At 43.1% G+C, this 16,059-nt stretch overlaps 1 protein-coding gene across 9 annotated transcripts in view; it reads left to right on the top strand.

Moving 5' to 3' along the window:
* Nucleotides 1-9,665: 9,665 nt before the first annotated feature.
* The window catches only part of LOC144507120 (galectin-5-like), a 32,171-nt gene continuing 25,777 nt past the window's right edge, over nt 9,666-16,059 (top strand). For 5 of the 9 annotated variants that reach the window (XM_078233887.1, XM_078233890.1, XM_078233888.1 and 2 more), the window contains exon 1: nt 9,666-9,775. In XM_078233887.1, coding sequence (XP_078090013.1) covers nt 9,754-9,775 — 22 coding nt within the window. In that variant the 5' untranslated portion in view covers nt 9,666-9,753. The remainder of the gene's footprint in view (nt 9,776-16,059) is intronic. The other 4 variants (XM_078233893.1, XM_078233892.1, XM_078233891.1 and 1 more) reach the window with 1 other exon arrangement.

Genomic DNA, 16,059 nt, shown 5'->3' with positions numbered 1-16,059 from the left:
CTATAAGTAGCATGTAAATGAATGAAACTGAATGAATGAAATGTAATTCTGTAAAGTATTGTCGAAACCAGGCCACTGAAAATGACTGGACTCTTCCCAGTAACAAATGCTATAGTCAAAGTTATCCTTAATTAGGAAATCTGTATAATGAGGATATAACTGGCTTTCCTAGTGCTAAGCCCAGACCTGAGGTGCTTCACTGTAGATATTTTTCCCACCACCATTAACCCCACTCAAAAAAAACAAAATGTGCAAAGCTTGACAGGCCTCAGTGCCATTGCTGGTCTAATTTTGAAAGCAATGAGACACATGGCAATTGTACCATGCCAAATAAAATCTGAGATTGACAAGTGTTTGTTGTCATTAAAGGATATGGGATAAAGACAAAGATATGGAGTTAGGTTGCAGATCAGCCATGATCTAATTGAAGGCTAAACGGCCTATTCATGTTTCTCTGATAGTGCCATGACTTGTCAGAATTTTCCCAGCATATAAAATACCGCAGCTTCTTCACCTGAGACTGTTTCTGCTCTGGATGATCCAAACTACCTGGTGTTGTGAGACTTCTTACTGATCCAAACTAGACATACAATTGACACACCTCTATGTTGGCAATAATCCAACACCTCTTTTTCCACACTCAGTAAAATGAAAATCAGTCCCATGCTGAAATGTACAAGAACATTGATTTCAGACCAAAGCTTTCTAAAATTCTATGTGAATTGTTACTTCATACTAAATTGGAAATACTCTATCCAGATTACAGCTTTGGTACTGTAAAGGCAAATGTGCAACTCATATTTCTTCACTGCCTGAAAGTGGCTAAATGCACTAATGTTGAACATGATTCAGAATCAATGATTCCCAATACAGACTGAACAGTGATGGATTATAGATGGTAACAGATCAAGGTGAATTTGCAGAATTGACCTGTTAATTGGTGAACAATGGGCCTAATTTGAATTTAATTTATCAGGTGGGAACACACAGGGGGCGATTCTCCCATCCCACTGTGCTAAAATATTGGCGCAGCAGACAGGGAAATTCTCGCGTTGGCCGATTTGCAGGATTCACGCGTGCATTCCTGCCCCGATAGCATCTCCCAACCTGAGTTGTTCACTGTGTTGCAAATATCTAATTCAAGGTTCATGTTTTTTGGCGCTGACAGAAGCACGCTAAAAATCGGTGTAATGGACATTTGCATGTGTTTACATATCTTACCATCTGATTAGCGGGTCCGAGACAGCAATCTCCACCCTCGTTAGTGTCTCCCACCTCTCTGGCATGATGTCACTCTGGTATGGTCTACAACTGCTCTATAAAAGTCAGGAGTTGGCGTGGCAGCATTGAACAGGAGTAAGGAGGTAAGTTTGATGGAGCTGCAGCACCCAGAGTGCTGGGGAGGTTGGAGGCAGGAGGCAGGACCTGGAGCTTTGCTGCTGTCTGTGGGGAGCTTCCTGGAGATTTTAAGGTGCTGTGCCCTGGCCCTGTGGGATGGGATAGGGACCTTAACAGAGTGCGGGCCAGGCTGCTCTCTGCAGCCACTGTGCTGTTCCTCTCCTCCAGTGTATCCAGCAGGTGGGCCTGATCAGCCTGGCAGAACCTCGGGGCAGGTTTCTTTCCAGCCATCTTCCGGGCATGACTGTGTGTCCATTATTGCAGCTTATGTACAGATCTGGCTTGTTAGGGGAGTCCAGGTGCAGTCAGTTTGGGCCAGTCATGGGTCCATTATTAAAAATTCCTTGTGAGAAATGTACAGGCAACCTGCTTTCAACAGAGGATGAGCCACCTCCCAGGGTGCTGATTGGCTCTCATTCAACAAGGTACTGTGTCCAGGGGTACAATGCTCAAGATTTTCACTCAACAAGGGGGAATACTTGCAGGCAGGCATGGCAGCAGAGCGCTTTTTGTGTGCAAGACAGCAGTGAGGCCAGTATGTTCGAATTGGAGAGGGGTGGGGTGGGGCGGGGGGGATGGGGAGGCCAATGATGTCCATGGGGGGAAGCGGAGTTGAGAGGCCAGCGATATCTGTGGCAATGGGGAGGGGAGGTGTGAGAGGCCAGTGATGTCCGTGGAAGGGGGGCGTGGTGGGCAGGGATGAGAGGCCAGCGATATCCATGGGGGGTTGAGGCCAACGATCTAAATGCTGGGAGGTCTTTTTAGCGAACTTCCAGAGATGTGCGCATGCGCGCGATCCCGCTCATTGCGCTGATTTCTGCCTGTTCAGCTGGAATAGTTCCTGCCCCCTGGTTTTTAATGATAATCACGCTAGTGGTCTCTGCAGTGCACTGAGTGTGGGAGATTCATTTCGGGAAACGCCCTGGAAACACCAGCACAATTTGTTCCAATTTTCACACAAATCTGACACTTAGATTTTTTTGGGGAGAATTCCACCACAGAATCAGATGAAAAGTCAGTTTTATACTTCACCCAAAATTATTCTCCATTGATTGCAATGGAGTGCAAAAGCGTGCAGTTTAAAGCCAGTATTGTACACCATCTCTTCAGTTTTCAGGTGGGCTGGTTAGGTGAAAATTGCCTTGGTTTCATGGTATATCACCTAGTTTCAGAGAAATCATCCCATCACTATTTTGACAAGAAGGTTGCTAGTAAGTATTTATGAGTTTTACCTCAATGTGAGATAAAATGATTGGATAATTTGCAGGTTGAAATCATGGAAGATATTTGATAAGATTGTTTTTTAAAAATTCATTATTGGGATGTGGGCATCATTTGTATGGGTAGCATTTATTACCAATCCCTGGTTGTCTTGAGGAGGTGCTGGTGAGGTCTGAGAACCACTAGTAGTGGTTTGATACAATGGAGTGTCTTGCAAGTCCACTACAGAGGGCAGGGAATAATCAATCATATTGGTCTGGGACTGGGCCTACATTAGTGCAAATTTACTTTAGTTCCCATTGTTTTGGTCATCATCGAAGTTGCAACAGCTATCATTAAAGGATCATTGGCCAAAATATTCTTTTCTAACCTATTTACAATGTGACAACTTCAACTTGCACCGAAGCAGTCTGGTGCTAAAATGCCTGTTCATTATTCTAATTCGTTAATGCTTCCTTCTTTAGTGGCTAATTAACGACAATGTCCAAAGCAATAGAATGAAATGTAAAGGGTAGGATAACATTGAAATTGACCCAAAACCAAAAGGAAATATTTTACCACTTCCATCTAGAAGGACAAGGGCAGCAGGTGCATGGGTACACCACAACCTGTAAGTTCACCTCCAAGCCATTCACCATCCTGACTTGGAAATATGCCATCATTCCTTCGCAGTTGCTGGGTCAAAATTCTGGAATTCCCTCCCTAACAGCATTGTGGGTCAACCCGCAGCACATGGACTGCAACGATTCAAGAAGGCAGCTCACCACCGCCTTCCCAAGGGCAACTAGGGATGGGCAATAAATGCTAGTCAGCCAGTGACACCCATGTCCCACGAATGAATAAAAAAAATTAAAAATCAAATATTTTCTTTACATCAACTTTCAGGAGAAATGGAAAGGAAGTTCACAAAAAGAATTAATGAAGTATTAGTAAATCTCACATGGCTTTGCTCTCGTATTCCATCCTTGTGATATATCCACATGTGCATATCTCTCTCCTCATACCTTCTACATCTCTGCTGATCCTTTTCTTTGTATCTGGTCTGTATGCCTTTCACTGTTTTCCCACCCTTCCAACAACATTTGTTTCTTTCTTTCTGCAATCTACCCTTGCTTACTTTTCCGTGTCCCTATATATCTGTGATGTTTTCCACTTTTGTTATCTTCCTTAATTTCTGCAGCACCTGTCACCTTTCAATACCATGTTTCTCTGTTGATCTTCTTTCCTACATCTGTCACTCATAATATGTTCTGTCCCTGTGCTGATACTACTGCCAGGTGTTGTTCTCTGTCTCACCCAGTCCTTCCTATGTCTATTTTGCTGTCCATCATTCCATCATTCTCCTGTGTCCCTCTCTACTCATCCCTCTCTTGAGGCCCGCACTTCCCCCTTTGTGTCTCTATCGGCATAAATCCTTTATTCCTGGCTTGCCTCCATATACACCTCTGTTTTTGTCCCATGCCGGTGATCTGTGCCCTTGTCTGAATATATCTGTCTTTTGAGATGATGAGATACAGTGGAAATTGCACTCATAGCAATTCATGAGTTCAAAGTTATACCCAGTGAATTAAGTGAATGGTCATAAAAATCCATATGGTTCACTAATGTCCGCTAAGAAGGGCACTCTGCCCTCTTACACAGTCTGGCTCATGTGAGACTTCAAATCCACAGTAATACAGTTGACTCTTAACTGCTCTAGCAAGTCACTCAACAGCATTAAAGGCAGCAGCTCATCACTACCTTCTAAATGGCAATGAGGGATCGACAATAAATGCCAACTTTGCCAGCGATGCCACATTCTGAAATCGAATAAAAGAAAAGATTAGGCTAGAATGGAAGGAAAGAGAGAGAGAGACCAGGTTTCATACAGGAAAACTGAAATGACCTTAGCAAGCGGCCATTAAAAATATTAAATGGCCATCACTACTGAAGAAAAGGGAGAGCGGAGTAAAGATATGGTGGGATGAGCAGAGGTAAAGGAAAGGTGCATCAAAACACTGGGGAAAGGGTATGACATGAACAGCCAAAAAAATTAACGAGGAAAGGCAGATAATCGATGAAGTGAGGACTCTGATTGACTGGGCTTGAGGTGGAATTTATTCATTTTTACTGGAGACAGCACATATAAGGAAATTCAGGGTTCCTGGTAATTTTGAAAAGGTTATGGGAATACAGTGGCAATTGGAGCAAAATGGTGAAGCCAAATGAAAGCGATAGGTAGTCTGAGTCACCGGTGACGGAAGGACTGAAAAACAATGCCAGGTATATATAAAGCTCACACAAAAGCAAAATATTTCAGTCGCTGGAAATCTGGAATAAAATTTCTGCTCTGTACGAATTGGATTTCTATTTATTTTACATTTCTAATTTTCCCCAGTTCTGATGAAAGGTAACAGGGACACGAATCGTAACTCTGTTCCCCTTTCCACAGCTGCTGCCGGACCTGCTGAGCATTTTCTGTTTTATTATGCATATAGCTCATTTTAATTGGTGTTGCAGCATGCCTATGAACGGTAATGTAATCAGTTGCCTAACATCACAAATCATGACAGTGATGTTAAAAAGGAGAAAGATTAATATGTTAATTCAAGAGGGAGAACATTGAATTTCACAGAAATTCACAGGGGAATTTCACAGTAACTTCATTGCAGTGTTAATGTAAGTCTTACTTGTGACTAATAAATAAACTTTACTTTACTTGAAGATTTTATTCAATATAAAGGATTGTTTTTCAGTGTTACAATATCTGAGTTAAAACCCGAGATAACTTCTTGATTCAGCATTCAGAAATTTTCCAGTGTCATGGAACATTGGGATGAATGAGTAAGTGTTAGTAATTCCAATATTCCTCTATGACTCAAATCAACAGATGATCCAAAGAAAAATTGTAAATAGGGTTCAATGTTCCAACTTGTTCATCAAAATTGGCGGTAACTACTTCAGTCACATGAATTTAAGTTGTCTGAACACTCCCTTATTAAACTTACAAGTCATAACTCACCAGATACATTTCCAGTAGCAAGTTGTCTGTTCTGCTCATATGTTGATTGCACCAGATTCAATAGCTTATTACTTCTCCATTGGTAATGTTATTACACATGAACTGCAAACATTATACAGTTGTAAAGTGACCCTGTCAGTCTCTCAAAATGTGCATGAACTAAAGCAAAGTGCTCATTTGAGAAAAGTACTTTATATCTTTGCAGACTTGGCAACTTTTCACCAAAGTAGCAGAAACCAACACTTGGCCGATTCGCTTTGAGATAGTACATTTGTTTAACCAGCAGCATTTCACACTTTTTCAGGGGTATTTGTTCAGGTAAGTACTCCAGCTATTTGGGGAGGCAGTGGCAGCTGGTGAAACTGTTCCAGAGTCTATAGGATCTTGAAAGATGACCATCAATGCATCCACTATTTCTCAGGCCACTTCCTTAAGTACTCTGGGATGTAGATTATCAGGCCCTGGGGATTTATCGGCCTTCAAACCCATAAATTTCCTGAACATCATTTCTCTACTAATATTGATTTCCTTCAGTTAATCCCTCTCACTAAACTTTGCGTTCCCCAACATTTCTGGTATCTTATTTGTGTCCTCCTTTGTGAAAACAGAACCAAAGTATGTACTTAGCTGGTCAGCCATTTTGTTGTTCTCCATTATTAATTCCCCTGTTTCTGACATTTGTATTGACCAATCTTTTTCTCTTCACATACCTGTAGAAAGTTTTGCAGTCAGTTTTTATGTTCCTGGAGATTACTCTCGCATTCTATTTTCCCCTTCTTAACAATACTTTGGACCTCCTTTGCTGAATTCTAAATGGCTCCCAATTCTCAGATCTGTTGTTTTTTCTGGCCAATTTGAATGCCTCTTCTTTGGGTCTAATACTATGTCTAATCTCCCAGTCATGGGTAGGTCATCTTTCCCATTTCACTTCTGTTCCAGACAGGAATAAACAATTGTTGCACATCACCCATGCATTCTTTGAATGTTTGCCATTGCTAATTCACTGTCATGGATTGTTTCCCAATCCATCATAACTAACTCGCACCTCATGCCATTGTGGTTTCCTTTATATAGATTCAGGACCCTAGTCTCAGAATCAACTATGTCACTCTCCATCTTATTGAAAAATTCTATCTTATTGTGGTCGCTCATCCCCAAGGAGTCTCGCACTACCAGATTGCCAATTATTCCTTTCTCGCTGGACAATACCCAGTCTAGGATGACCTGTTCTCTAGCTGTTTCCTCAATGTATTGGTCCAGAAAACCATCCCGTATACATTCCAGGAATTCCTCCTCTACAGTATGGTGACTAATTTGATTTGCCCGGTCTATATGCAGATTAAAGTCACTGACCTAACTGGAACAGAAAGTCAGCATACACTGCATTCGGTGGAGCATGCATGGTTCCTCACACCACTGACACATTGTTGTGGGCGCTTGCTGCCTCCTGTTCGCCACCTTTCTCCTGACCTCTAGCTGACATTCAATCATCACTATTCTTGCAGCTCCACTTGATCCTCAGCTCACCACCCCATTTGCCACTTTGCTTATCTCCTACCTCCCACACTTTCGGCGTCTCACTCACCAACTCCTCTCGTGAGCCCTTGCCACCTCACTCATGGTGAGCAGTAGGCAGTGAGCAGAAGGCAGTAAGGGGTGGGGAACGGGGTGGGCAGTGAGTGAAGCAGTGAGTGGGGGACAGCTAGCAAGGCAGGGAGGTCAAATTACAATGTCATTACATCCAATCCCAGGATTTTTAATTTTTTGGGGGGGATCAATATTCTGTGAAAACTGCAATTTTGTGGTAATTGTGGTATTAGGCTGTCAGAGTGAGATCACACTTCATTTAAACCTCTGCACATTGGATAATCATTTGAAATAAAAACATATTTTATTGATGCTGCACTTATTAAAATCTTTACCATGCTGAGTATTACAGATGGTCTTATTCTTTGATGTTGGTAGCTACCTGTGGCATTGCTGGCAGTGACAACACGGCAATGAGTGCACTTTCTGAAGCTGCAGTGTCAGTAAACGCAGCCTTTATTTACAGAGTTACATATTACAAGCATACACTTCCCAACCCAACTATCATGATTTCAACCCAACTACTAAACAGTCTGTGTCCGTTTATGGAAGCTCAAGTGAATCCTTGTCAATGCCCACTACCTGCATACAATTAACTTACAATTTACACCAATTTGACATGACTGCATGAAGACAAAATTACATGAAAACATGTTGTACCGCTTGAAGTTGAGACTTATGGGTTTTTGCTCTCAAGCTTTGACGTTTAAGGTGTGACCTGATAATCTTCAAATTTAAGAAGGTTTACAATGCTGAATATTACAAATATTACAACCTGTCCTGGTCCCTCCATGTGGATGCTGTAGTTAAGAAAACCCACCACACCTCTACTTTCTCAGGAGGCTAAGGAAATTTAGCATGTCCACTACAATTCTTACCAACTCCAACAGGTGCACCATAGAAAGCTTTCTTTCTGGTTGTATCACAGCTTGGTATGGCTCCTGCTCTGACCACGACCACAAGAGACTACAAAGGATCATGAATGAATCCCAGTCCATCACTCAAACCAGCCTCCCATCCACTGACACTGTCTACACTTCCCGCTGCCTTGGAAAAGCAGCTAGCATAATCAAGGACTCCACGCACCACGGACATACTCTCTTCCACCTTCTTCAGTCGGGAAAAAGATACAAAAGTCTGAGATCATGTACCAACCGACTCAAAAGCAGCTTCTTCCCTGCTGCCATCGGACTTTTGAATGGATCTACCTCGCATTAAGTTGATCTTTCTCTGTACCCTAGCTATGACTGTAACACTACATTCTGCGCTCTCTCCTTTCCTTCTCTATGTAAGGTATGCTTTGTCTGTATAGCGCGCAAGAAACAATACTTTTCACTGTATACTAATACGTGTGACAATAATAAATCAAATCAAATAAGAAAATAAGGGTTGTTTTCATTCCAGCTGTTGGGTGACACAAATTTAAAGACGGCCACAAAAATAATTAATGGGCAAATTAGGAAGTAATTATTCACACAGAGTGCTGAGAACGTGGGAACTCCTGCCACAAACCTAACTGATGCGAGCAGAAGTCATAAATGCTTTAAAAAGGGAAATTAAGTATTTGCCTGATGAGAGTGAGCAAGTGAATGGAATGAGACTAAGTGGCTGAACAGTAGCACAAATGGTTTTTCTGTTATAAGATTACAACATGAGTCAATGCAGAGTCTAAGAGAAATTTTTGTTAGTGTTGGCTTGGAAAAGATTGCAATCAAATATTGATGGACAGAAGCCGTGCTGCCACGCCTCCAATGTTTGATCGCATCTTATTGTGCAGAACATACCACTGCTATCATACAGCAATTCCAAGTTATAAATCCTCACAAATTCTTGATATGTTTTTAAGAAATTGTGAATTTTCCCGGCCAATCAAACCCCCATGCAATGTTTTGACAGGACCGGAAGATCCTGTCGGCGGGAGGGGCCGGAAAATTAAACATATTTCACTTGGGGTACGGCCCAAAAGGAATTAAATAAATTTTGTGGTGATTCTGCCTGAAGTAAGGGCATGTCTACACAGAGTTCTGCAACTCCCGCCGGGGAATAGGCGGCGGCGCGGTGACCTTCACAGAGGCGTCAGCAGAGTTTTAAACTCTGTTGTTGATCTGTTCAACAACAGATCACAGAGTGGAACCAGGATTGGAGGAGCGGGGCAGGATGGGATTGGAAATAAGGGGGTAGGGGTTTGGGGGATGGGATAGGGAATAAGGGGGTTAAAGCGGGGATCTGGGCTGGTGGTAGGCGGGGAGGTGAGCGGATAAACACCACAAACCCTGTGAATGTCTCGGAGACAGTCTGAGGTTGGAAAGTCTGGGAGAGGCTGGGCTTTATTCAGAGCGCTCTCTGGGAAACCTGTCCGTGCAGTTTGTGCTCCTTTTCTGGGGGGCGGTTCTCCTTCAACCCCTCCCTCTCTCAACCCCTCCTTCCCTCAACCCCTCCCTCCCTCTACACCTCTCCACCACCCCACCCCCCTTCCCTCTGTCGCCATTTAGAAAACTTCTTCCTTTCCCTTTCAGAGTTTCTTCTGCGTCAATCGCGGCAGAATCATGGTAAGAAACGTTACAAACTGTCTGCTGTGTTAGATTGAACTGATCCCCTTCGTGTTTTCAAACATTTCACCAGCGACAGAGCAGCAGAACCGAGTCTGACTGGGCATTGCCTCATCCTGCCCGGGCTTATCGCCCTACAGAGGCTCTGTCTCTATGGATGGATGAAGTGTATTCTCTCTCTCATATATATATTATATATATATATATATGTATGTGTGTATGTATAAAGTGTATTTCTGTTAACACCATTCGCAATCTCACGATGTCCCAAAAGGACTCGACTGTCAATTAAGTTCTTGTAGAGTGTAGTCAGTGTTATAAATGTAGGAAATAGGTTGAAGGTCTCACATTGACAAATTTTAGACCGAAGATTGAGAGGGTATAGATTTCCCACTAAGGCTGCAAAAAGCAAAATTTTGCAGTTAATGGATATGTAAAATAAATATAGACAAATGCTTGTTACAGTCAGGCAGCACCTGTAAGGGGAAACAGACCAGTTGGTTCATGTTTCAAATCTGGAATTGTTGTTTCTAGCAGATTTTTTTTCACTTTTAATTATCAGTGTTTTGATTCTAAGCTGAAGGTTGTTCCTTTAATCATTAATTTGAAGCGCTACATCTACGTAGGTGGTCCAGGCATCATAGTTATATTGGGATTTATCCGACCAGGTAACTTGAAAAAAAATAAACTCAGAAAGATGCAGGCGAATGTTAATATACTGAAAATACTTCCCATCGACAATAAAACACATCCTTTCGCCACATGCTTTATTTTGTATCCAAGTAACTGTACAACCAGAATTACAAAATAACTGCATGATTACCCCACACAAGTCTGTTCTTGAACAAGCACTGCAAAATGTCACTCTGAAGTTACCTTGTATCACGCTGAATATAACATAAGAACTAGGAGTAGGCCAACTGGCCCCTCGAGCCTGCTCCGCTATTCAATAAGATCATGGCTGATCTTTTTGTGGACTTGGCTCCACTTACCTGCCCGCTCACCGTAACCCTTGATTCCTTTACTGTTCAAAAATTTATCTACCCTTGCCTTAAAAACATTTAATGAGGTAGCCTCAACTGCATCACTGGGCAGGGAATTCCATAGATTCACAACCCTTTGGGTGAAGAAATTCCTCCTCAACTCAGTCCTAAATCTGCTTCCCCTTATTTTGAGGCCATTCCCCCTAGTTGTAGTTTCACCCGCCAGTGGAAACAACCTTCTGTTTCTACCTTATCTATTCCCTTCACTGGATCATAGTGCTGAAGCCAAATGCAGTAGTGTGCCCTGATTGTGTTTTTATTTGGGGCGGGGCGGGGCGGGGGGAGGAGGTGCAGAGAGTTTCTATTAAACTTGGTGCTGTTTGTAGATGATGGTAGCTGCAGTTAATGTTTCTATAGAAACCATTTTCTTGTTATTCGGTGGTTTCCATCATTGCTATTGCTAATTATGGTCATGAGAAAGTTAACTACAAACCACTCGGAGCAGTGCAGTTTTACAGATGTGTGCAGGTTGGCATTTACAGTGCTGCTTGTTGCACACCCATTCAAGCTATCTGGTCCTATCTTCATTCCAGCAATGATAAAACATACTCCTGTATAACCTTTGTCCTCTTAGCAAATATTTGTTAGGACTAGCTTTTCAAGTTCTGCAAGAATGTTTGACTCCTGACAGTTGCTGAGTTAAATGCATGTGATAGTACTAAATCAAATCTAATTTCAGATCTATTTTTGCAGCAACCTTGCACTGCTGACAGTATAAAATTGTTTCATAAAGCAAAATGCGTCATAGAAGCATAGGTTTACAGCTCCGAAGAAGGCAGTTCGGCCCTTCATGCATGTACTGGCCCTTTGAAAGAGCAGTTTTGTTTAGTCCTATGTCCCTCTTTTCTGTCTGTCTCCATGCAAGTTCTTCATCCTTAAGTATTTGATTTGAAAATCACACATAAAATTCAGCTTCCAGCACCTTTTCAGGGAGAGCATTCCAGATTCCAAAAATACTAAGTGGGATCCTCTCTCCCCTCTAGACCTTTTGTTCCCAATTATTTTGAATCCATGGCCTCTACTTATCGATTTCCCACCCCCCCCCCCCCCCAACTTACATTTTCAAAATCTTTCTATCTTGGAAATCCCTATTATTGTCACCTCTGCACTTCCTCCATTCCAATGAGAACAGTCCTAACTTTGCATAAAATCCTAGACTCCCTATTGTGCAGGAGACCATTCGGCCCACCGACTATGCACCAATCCTCCCACAGAGCATTTTACCCATGACTATCCTCTGTCCCAGTAACACCCCCCACATTTTTGTTTTATTCATTGTGGGACATGGGTGTTGCTGGCCTGCTAGCAATTATTGTCCATTCCTAGTTGCCCGAGGGCAGTCCAGAGTCAACCACTTTGCTGTGGCTCTGGAGGGAGATGTAGGCCAGACCAGGTAAGAAAAGCAGATTCCTTTCCCTAAAGGACATTAGTCAGACAGATGGGTTTTTATGACTATCGACAATGATTTCATGGTCATCAATAGATTCTTAATTCCAGATTTTTAAAATTGAATTCAATTCCACTATTTGCTGTGACAGGATTCGAACCCTGGTTCCCAGAATATTAGCTGAGTTTCTGGATTAATAGTCTGGTGATAATACCAGGGTTAGCGGGAAGGCCATCGCCTTCCCGCTAACCCATCTAACCGTGGGACACTAAGGGGCAATTTAGCATGGCCAATCTACCTAACGTACACATCTTTGGACTATGGGAAGAAACCCACACGTACATAGGGAGAATGTCAGTCACCCAAGACCAGAATCAAACCTAGGTCCCTGGTGCTGTGAGGCAGCAGTGCTAAGCACTGTGCCACCATGCTGCCCAACCTTGCATCCCCAATAGTATCTAGTATACCTCTTCTGTAACTGATAGCTTTCCTGAAGTTGTCCACAATTCTGCAGCATGGACATAACCAGAAATTTCTTGGAACAAAGGGACTTGATAGTGTGGACATTGAGATTGGGGAATCTAGAAAATGGGGGCATAGTCTCAGGATAAGGTGTTTAGGACTGAGTCGAGGAGAAACTTCTTTGCTGAACTTGAATCTTTGGAAGTTTTCTAGCCCAGAGGGTTTGTGTGGAAGCTTCATTGTAGAGAATATTTAAGGGTTGAGATCAATAGAGTTTTGTCTCCTGGGTGAATCAAAGAATATGGGGAAAAATAGAGTTGAGACAGAAGATCAACCGTGATTGTATTGAATTACAGAACAGCCTTGAGGGGCCTAACGGTCTACTCCTGCTCCCACTTCTAATGTTTTTGTTATGTTCTTGTCAAGTTGTAGATTGATCCCTTTGCTTTTATATACAATTCGAAATTTGCTACGGCTCTTCAGGGGGGTTTAAACTAATTTGTCAGGGGGGTGGGAAAAGGAGTTGTCTGGAAGTCAGTGCTGAGGGTAGTGAGGTATTGGGGAAGATATCAAGGTCAAGGGTGGGTTGAAGTGTGTCTACTTCAATGCAAGGAGCATCCGGAACAAGGTAGATGAACTTGGGACGTGGATTGGTACTTGGGACTACGATGTTGTGGCCATTACGGAGACATGGGTAGAACAAGGACAGGAATGGTTGTTGGACATTCCGGGATATAGATGTTTCAGTAAGTATAGGGAAGCTGGTAAAAGAGGTGGAGGAGTGGCATTGTTAATCAAGGATAGTTTAACGGCTGCGGAAAGGCACTTCGAGGGGGATCTGCATACTGAGGTAATATGGGCTGAAGTTAGAAATAGGAAAGGAGCGGTCACATTGTTAGGAGTTTACTATAGGCCCCCAAATAGTAATAGAGATGTGGAGGAAGAAATTGCTAAGCAGATTATGGATAGGTGTGGGGGTCACAGGGTAGTTGTCATGGGGGACTTTAACTTTCCAAATATTGATTGGAACCTTTGTAGGTCGAATAGTTCGGATGGGGCAGTTTTTGTGCAGTGTGTGCAGGAGGGTTTCCTGACACAATATGTGGATAGGCCGACAAGAGGTGGGGCCACATTGGATTTGGTACTGGGACATGAACCGGGCCAAGTGTTAGATTTGGTTGTGGGAGAGCACTTTGGAGATAGTGACCACAATTCGGTGTCTTTTGTTATTGCAATGGAGAGGGATAGGGCCGTACGGCAGGGCAAGGTTTATAATTGGAGGAGAGGTAATTATGATGCGATTAGGCAAGAATTAGGGGGCATAAGATGGGAACAGAAACTGTCAGGGAAAGGCACTAATGAAAAGTGGAACTTTTTCAAGGAACAAATACTGTGTGTCCTTGATAGGTATGTCCCTGTCAGGCAGGGAGGAAGTGGCCGAGTGAGGGAACCATGGTTCACAAAAGAGGTGGAATGTCTTGTGAAAAGGAAAAGGAAGAGGGAAGCTTATGTAGGGATGAGGAAACAAGGACCAGATGGCTCGATTGAGGGTTACAAGTTAGCAAGGAATGAGCTGAAAAAGGGGCTTAGGAGAGCTAGGAGGGGACACGAGAAGTCCTTGGCGGGTCGGATCAAGGAAAGACAGTCCAAAGATGTGCAGGTTAGGTTGATTGGCCATGCTAAAATTGCCCCTTAGTGTCCTGAGATGCGTAGGTTAGAGGGATTAGTGGGTAAAATATGTAGGGATATGGGGGTAGGGCGTGGGTGGGATTGTGGTCGGTGCAGACTCGATGGGCCGAATGGCCTCTTTCTGTACTGTAGGGATTCTATGATTCTATGATAAAACCCCAAGGCTTTTTACTCTTATGTGAGGAATAAAAGAATGACCAGGGTGAGGTTAGGGCCGGTCAAGGACAGTAGTGGGAACTTGTGTATGGAGTCAGTAGAGATAGGCGAGGTGATGAATGAATACTTTTCTTCAGTGTTCACCAAGGAGAGGGGCCATGTTTTTGAGGAAGAGGTGTTACAGGCTAATGTGGATTACAGGGTCAAAGGTAGGGTTCTGAAGACTGTGGAGGAACAGAGGGTCCATATCCACAGATCTCTGAAGGTTGTCACTCAAGTGGATAGAGCTGTGAAGAAGGCCTATAGTGTGTTAGCTTTTATTAACAGGGGGTTGGAGTTTAAGAGCCGTGGGGTTATGCTGCAACTGTACAGGACCTTGGTGAGACCACATTTGGAATATTGTGTGCAGTTCTGGTCACCTCACTATAAGAAGGATGTGGAAGCATTGGAGAGGGAGACTTAATAGAGGTTTATAAAATGATGAAGGGGATAGATAGTGTGAACGTTCAAAGACTATTTCCTCGGGTGGATGGAGCTATTACAAGGGGGCATAGCTATAGGGTTCATGGTGGGAGATATAGGAAGGATGTCCGAGGTAGGTTCTTTACTCAGAGAGTGGTTGGGATGTGGAATGGACTGCCTGCAGTGATAGTGGAGTCAGACACTTTAGGAACATTTAAGCGGTTATTGGAAAGGCACATGGAGCACACCAGGATGATAGGGAGTGGGATAGCTTGATCTTGGTTTCAGATAAAGCTCGGCACAACATCGTGGGCCGAAGGGCCTGTTCTGTGCTGTACTGTTCTATGTTCTAATTCATAGAATCCCTACAGTGCAGAAGGAGGCTATTCGGCCCATCGAGTCTGCAATGACCACAATCCCACCCAGGTCTATTCCCATAACCCCACACATTTACCTTGCTAATCCCCTGACTCCCAGGTGCAATTTAGCAAGGCCAATCTTTGGACTGTGGGAGGAAACCAGAGCACCTGAAGAAAACCCACGCAAACACTGGGAGAATGTGCAAACTCCACACAGACAGTGACCCGAGGCCGGAATTGAACTCTGGTCCCTGGTGCTGTGAGGCAGCAGTGCTAAACACTGTACCACCATGCCACCCCTTATATATTCTTCTATATAAACTCTAGTAAACCATATGCTTTTTAAAAATCTTATCAAGTTGCCCTACCACCTTTATGGATGTGTATATATGGTGAGCAAGATCTCTAGGATCATTCAGCGTTCAGAAAATTGTGCGTTTTATTTGAAACTATCCAAATTGGGGCCATCCCGAAGTGTATCGCTTGGTTTCAGTCCATTTCACTATCTTTCTTGTTCCATTTCACTATCTTTCTTGTCATCCTGGAACTAATAGCTATCCTCAACATGATCTTCTACTTAATTTCATACATACAAACTTTAGAAATGTTGTTCTCCACACCAGAGTCTAGCTCATTTATAGAAAGTGTAAAGAATAATGGACCCAGAGTTGATCCTTGGGACACTCCACTGCAAGCCAACCCTGAGTGTGAAAAACATCCACTTGCCATCGTCCTTTCCTTCTGT

Source organism: Mustelus asterias, chromosome 18 (genome assembly GCF_964213995.1).
Source record: "Mustelus asterias chromosome 18, sMusAst1.hap1.1, whole genome shotgun sequence".
NCBI lineage: Eukaryota > Metazoa > Chordata > Chondrichthyes > Carcharhiniformes > Triakidae > Mustelus > Mustelus asterias.
The sequence above is the reverse complement of the archived record's forward strand: the minus strand, read 5'-3'. Positions and strand labels throughout refer to the sequence as shown.